Source organism: Aegilops tauschii, chromosome 1 (genome assembly GCF_002575655.3).
Source record: "Aegilops tauschii subsp. strangulata cultivar AL8/78 chromosome 1, Aet v6.0, whole genome shotgun sequence".
Classification (NCBI taxonomy): domain Eukaryota; kingdom Viridiplantae; phylum Streptophyta; class Magnoliopsida; order Poales; family Poaceae; genus Aegilops; species Aegilops tauschii.
The window spans coordinates 37,590,169-37,596,254 of NC_053035.3; the positions used below are offsets into that span (position 1 = coordinate 37,590,169).

Sequence of the window (6,086 nt, forward strand, 5' to 3'; positions counted from 1 at the left end):
GGGAACAACGTATGTTGTTATAAGGTTTGACCGATAAAGATCTTCGTAGAATATGTGGGAGCCAATATGAGCATCCAGGTTCCGCTATTGGTTATTGACCGGAGACGTGTCTCGGTCATGTGTACATAGTTCTCGAACCCGTAGGGTCCGCACGCTTAAAGTTCGATGACGGTTATATTATGAGTTTATGTGTTTTGATGTACCGAAGGTAGCTCGGAGTCCCGGATGTGATCGGGGACATGACGAGGAGTCTCGAAATGATCGAGACGTAAAGATCGATATATTGGACGACTATATTCGGACATCGGAAAGGTTCCGAGTGATTCGGGTATTTTTCGAAGTACCGGAGAGTTACGGGAATTCGACGGGGAGTATATGGGCCTTATTGGGCTATAGGGGATGAGAGAGGAGAGGCTGCGCCCCCCCCCCCCCAAGGCCTAGTCCGAATTGGACTAGGTGGAGGGGCTGCGCCCCCTCCTTCCTTCTCTTCTCTCTCCCCTTTCCTTGACTCCTACTCCTACGTACTACTTGGAAGGGGGGGATCCTACTCCCGGTGGGAGTAGGACTCCTCCTAGGGCGCGCCATAGAGAGGGCCGGCCTCCCCCTCCTCCACTCCTTTATATACGGGGAGGGGGGCACCCCTTGGAGACACAACAATTGATCTCTTGATCTCTTAGCGGTGTGCGGTGCCCCCCTCCACCATAATCCACCTCGATAATATCGTAACGGTGCTTAGGCGAAGCCCTGCGTCGGTAGAACATCATCATCGTCACCATGCCGTCGTGCTGACGGAACTCTCCCTCAAAGCTCGGCTGGATCGGAGTTCGACGGACATCATCGAGCTGAACGTGTGCTGAACTCGGAGGTGCCTTGCGTTCGGTACTTGATCGGTCGGATCATGAAGACGTACGACTACATCAACCGCGTTGTGCTAACGCTTCCGCTTTCGGTCCACGAGGGTACATAGACAACCCTCTCCCCTCTCGTTGTTATGCATCACCATGATCCTATGTGTGCGTAGGAATTTTTTTGAAATTACTACGTTCCCCAACAAAGGGAACGACACCGGAGCGCCCCCACCGCCCGATCCGAGAACCAGAGTTTCCCCTAGAGCAACACGACGGGCAATGAGAACCATGACGACGCCTTCAAGAAGGGAACGAGTTTCGCCGCCGCCGGTCCGTCCGAAGATAGAGCAGGTTTTCACCCCGGCTACCACTCACCGTCACTACAACAAGAACCCCCCTTTAGCAACGCATCGATGCGTTGTTGTATGTCTATATACCCGTTGCTATGGTCTACACCAACGGATTAGTATCCGTTGCCGTTGGTGGCGTTGCAAAGGTCTACAACAACATATACACATCCGTTGGTAAACGATGTGAATAAGCGTTGCAAGATAGCAACGTATTGACTAAGAGCCTAACAACAGTACATATGCGTTGCTAGCTACCCTGCACTAAAGGATATTCAAAAGGATATAACATGTGTTCTATATATAGCCATTGATAATGATAAGGTCAATGGGGATAGTACATAAGAGGCACAATATATGAGAAAGGTCTAATACATTAAATTTCCTCTATTCCATTACAAAGAACATGATCCAAAGATTACAAGTTGTGATACTAATTAGTAGCCCAATTCTGGACCTTTCAATCATTGTCTCAACTATTCGAAATTACAGTTTTTGAAACATTGACACTGGAAATGATATCGTAAAACATAACATAAGACTATCCAGTAGCAACACCATTCACGACCTTGCAATCAGATGATAAGACTATCTAGCAGCATCACCATACTCGACCTTGCAATCAGATGATAAAACTATGCAGCAGCAACACCGTTCTCGACCTTGCAATCAGATGATAAGACTATCTAGCAGCACCATTCTCGACCTAACAATCATTGACTGAGCCATGCATCGACAAAATATCTTAGGAATCTACAAAAATAAAGAAATGAGATCAGTAACTTACGGTAGAAAAAAAGGTTAATAGAGCAGCAAAATTTCGAAGAGCAATAAACAAAGGTTGAAGGCTATGCAATAATTAATCCAGCTGCATGGCCAATAATTTTTAACAATTTTTAGTGGTCGTATCAACTAGTCAGATTTCGCTAATGTAGCACCAACTTGCACTACATGTACATCTCTATGGAAGAAAAACTGCAGTTCATTAATTTTTTAACCACAGATTTCTTGATAGCATAGAACATGCACCCATAAGTAGATATCATTTCATATTGCAGCACATATTTCAGTTATAATTTAAACACTAAAATACATATCTAATTGATATCGTATAAACTTATGTGATTAGTCTGCGATAGCATGAGTGAATATGCTGTGATATGTTCGCAAAACCCAGACAAGTAAGATTTGGAAAGTATCACACATCTGAAGCTGAAAGTAGATATTAGCATATTAAACTAACTCACCTCATTCCACAATTAAGTTTCATCATGTCGATCGAAATAGTGTTTTATAGGAAGCGAGGTAATGTAAGTACACACATAGTATTTGATGAATTGTTTTACGAATCTAGCTGCAACGAGTCATGTCTCGCAGAAGCAGTATGAGAATTTCACATGCAAGAAAAGTGTTCTTTTGTACAAATTAGATGGGAGAAAAGATAGGTATATGGTAGATAAGAAATAATATTCAGGATCGCAATTAGTAGTCCAATTTCCCTTTGTAGTGATAGAACTACAATTACAAATTACATTATAAAAATTCCTATCTAGCACTAGTGATCTTCCATGTTTTAGTGCCAAGAATATTGACATGGAACCAATGGTGGTGCTAGGATTTACATGCTGTGATTTCAAAGCTATAAATTGAAATTACACATTCACCTACTACACTTAAATTTAGAAAAATACAAGCGACAAACCTGAACCATGTGTTGTCCTTTGACGTCACAGTCACCACGTAATGTCGTCACTACCTGAAACAATCCAGTTTCTGTAATCTGAAGATACAACATATGTATTGGTAATTTAGAAGACCACAAAACAATATTTCAAATGTATGTATACTGACACTAAATTTTCTCCATAGAGAAACTATGATCTCCATAAGCCAATACCATGGTTAGAATGGAGAAGTCAACATAACATCATTACTCACACAAAGATCTCTAGACCAAATGTTACTCTGAATTTGAACTCTCTCAAGATGATCTAAAAAACTGAGAAACTGATGCACTTTGGTATTGCCAACATATTTAATTAATAGATAAACTTTGTCAAGCGGGATGGTTCAGTGTTTCCATTAAAAGATTACTGTCAAAATTGGAAGCTACTTTTTCAACAGTAACTAATTTTTTCAACGAAAAATTGCTGGAAACTTGAATACTGCATAGTCAGTTTCGTACATGTACATGCATCTAACTTTTCCTACTTGGTGAACAACTATACTAGTAAAAACTTAATAGCTGCAACTATAGCTAGTAATATCCGTATAACGTATAGCTGCTGCATATTAATTGGACGGGATGGGGCAGATGGCTAGCTGACCGTACTGCACTACAAACCATCACTGTGGAGCGGCTGCACCACTTCTGTACATCTCTCAGTCGTCGCGACACCCTTGTGCATATATGAGTCGTCGCACCGCTGCTGTGCATCTGGGCCGCAACTGAACCTCCGCTTTTTTGGCCCATCGAGTAGCCCCCTGCCCCTGCGCTATTGACATCTGATCCAAATTCCTATCAAACAAGAGGTAAACAAAGTAGCATTTATTTGAATTAATCAAGACAACTAGTAACAACCAGCACATGGATTTCTAGATAGGGAGAGAAGCAAGCCTGACTTTGCGCCATCCAGGTTCAGCCAAAGTAATAACAACCTGCAAATTCAGATCTAGAGAGGATCATAGGAGTACAAAGGAGAAGCTATATTTTGGCTGAACCTAGATGGTGCAAAGAAAGGCACAACCCAAATGAAGCCCCGGAAATCTCACTAAGCATTCAGAACATGACACCAACCAAACTACATGACCGTGGACAGTTCTGGAAGTACTGAACTCTTATTGACTTCTCATAACTGAGCTATGATTAGCTGAAAAAGGAAGAAAAAATGTGCGTAAATTGAAGAAGCATATACCATCTTGGAGAGCCTCTTACTTTGCTTAGCGTTCTTCTAGTGGAGTAGATGCTGCCTCCCGGCGCAGCACCGAATGACCTTCCCCATCCCCACCGCATCTCCGACACCTTCGCGTACACATCAGAGAAGGAATTAAGAATGCCCAAGGCAACAAAGTCAAAGAGAAAACCCAGAAGAAGGCGAGAAGAAACCTTGTGCGTCTTTGTTTTGTAGTCGTTCCCTGCGGTGACTACCAAAATGGAGCGCGGGGAGCGGGGCTTCCAAGGAGAGCGCGATGGTGCCGGCGGTGGACAACCGTAACAGTTTCTTGTCCAGCCGTGATCTACATGCCGTGGGAGGGAAACCTCATACCCAAGGATCAAGTGGGGAAACCTGGATGCGGTGCCAAGACAACGGCGGCGCAGGGAAATCAGGTGAGAACGATGGAGGATTTCTGGCGGCGGCGGTGGATCAGGTGAGATCGATGGAGGATTTGTGGTGGCGGCCTGCAGTGAGATATTCTTTTTGAGGGAGGCCTGCAAGGAGATAAGTTTGTGTTGCCCCGTTTTCCACATGTTTGGCCGTGTGATGTGGAGAAGGTGTAGATAATCAAGGAGGAAGTGGGTAGAGGGAGGAGGTTATCTATTCGTGGGGAGGTGGGTGCGTTGAGTCCACGGCCTGCCAACGCATATGCCATCTCCGTTGCTAAATATGTGTTGGTATAGGGGGGTTTCTCTTGTAGTGCCTCACCGAACGCCACACCCTGGCTACCACCACTACAAAAACAATACACTTCCGTGATGATACGTATTTGTCACAGTAGGTCGCGTTTTCTGTCATGCATGTACATCCATGACAAATTTATGACAGAATCAAGATAGTCATACCTGTGCTGTCGTAGAAGTGTTCCATGAAATTGCCAAAATTATCATCACGGAAGTGTCCACTTCCATGACGATAAATCGTGCGTCACAGAAGTGCTTTCGTCAAGGGTGACCGACACGTGGCATCCACCGTAACGGAACGCCGTTAAGCTATCGGGTCGGGTTTTGGATCCGATAACCCGTTAACAGCCCCGACCAATGGGGATTTTCCACGTGTAAAATCATCATTGGCTGGAGAAAACACGTGTCGGCTCACCGTTGGGACAGATGTCATCCGCTCATTGGACCGAAGGCGCCTATGATACGGCGACACGTGGCACAGCCCAACAGAGGCCCATTCCTGTGAAAAGGCCGGCCCGTTTGACTTGGTCAAAAGGTGGCGGGCCGGCCCACGGAAAGCCTGTTAACGGCCTGTTCGCATATAGCCCATTTACAGCCCGCTAATCCAGGGCCCGTTACGCCCTATCCGAATTAGGCCCGGTAGCGTCATCTGGGCCGTCCAATATGATTCAGCCCATTTTAACTTCCGGCCCATGTGTGGCCCATGACTTCTTTCGGCCCATATGAGGACCTTTGTAACTCTTGTCCCATTAACGGCCCGTGGTGAAACTGGCCCGTAATGAACAGTGTATCACTTTATACCCATTAACGGCCCGTTATTCCATTGGGTCGTTTCCAGCCCAAGTTATCTTTCGGCCTTCTCAGGGCCCATTGATTCTTGGGCTCATTTGCAGCATTCGGTTACATACGGCCCGTTACTGTCATTTTCTGCTTGTGGGCCAAATTCAGCCCGTCGTTACAGTCGGCCCGTTTGCGGCCCGTTAATACGTTGGGCCGTTTTCATGTCAAAAAAAACCCGTTGGGCTGTTTTCATAGAGTTATCAAATACGTCCTATTAACGGCCCGTTATGGTCCACGAATAGTATGGCCCATGATTGGCGAAATGATGATACGCCCCGTAGAAGGCCCATGGATCCTACACCCCGTATGAGGCCCATGGATAGTACGGCCCGTAGAAGGCCCATGGATCGTACAGCCCGTAGAAGGCCCATGGACCCTACAGCCCGTAGAAGGCCCATGGACCCTAAGGCCCGTATAGAAGGCCGATGGATC

The 6,086-nt window shown here is 45.5% G+C and overlaps 1 protein-coding gene across 8 annotated transcripts; it reads right to left on the reverse strand.

The window, feature by feature from the left end:
• Positions 1 to 1,609: 1,609 nt before the first annotated feature.
• Positions 1,610 to 4,759, reverse strand: LOC109771790 (uncharacterized). Of its 8 annotated transcripts, none has more exons than XR_005760903.2 (6): positions 4,302 to 4,759; positions 4,131 to 4,217; positions 3,818 to 3,853; positions 3,523 to 3,713; positions 2,898 to 2,975; positions 1,610 to 1,948 (listed from the first exon to the last, which is right to left on the reverse strand). XR_005760903.2 is itself a non-coding variant. In XM_040393043.2 (6 exons), exons 1-6 carry the CDS (start codon positions 4,662 to 4,664, stop codon positions 1,865 to 1,867), a joined length of 798 nt encoding a protein of 265 aa, XP_040248977.1. In that variant the 5' UTR covers positions 4,665 to 4,759; the 3' UTR covers positions 1,610 to 1,864. The 8 variants fall into 8 exon arrangements, 4 of the variants coding, with proteins under 4 accessions (XP_040248977.1, XP_040248944.1, XP_040248901.1 ...); XR_005760904.2 differs by having other exon boundaries at positions 2,898 to 2,951; positions 4,302 to 4,758; XM_040393043.2 differs by having other exon boundaries at positions 2,898 to 2,951; positions 3,540 to 3,713.
• Positions 4,760 to 6,086: the final 1,327 nt, after the last annotated feature.

Excerpts from the sequence above, each read along its gene's own strand:
- LOC109771790 (XM_040392967.2), bottom strand. The coding sequence starts at position 4,664 with ATGTGGAAAACGGGGCAACACAAACTTATCTCCTTGCAGGCCTCCCTC. Across the intron at positions 4,218-4,301 it reads ACAAAACAAAGACGCACAAG|GTGTCGGAGATGCGGTGGGG; the intron begins GTTTCTTCTCGC and ends GTGTACGCGAAG. Across the intron at positions 3,714-3,817 it reads CTGAACCTGGATGGCGCAAA|GAATTTGGATCAGATGTCAA; the intron begins GTCAGGCTTGCT and ends CTTGTTTGATAG.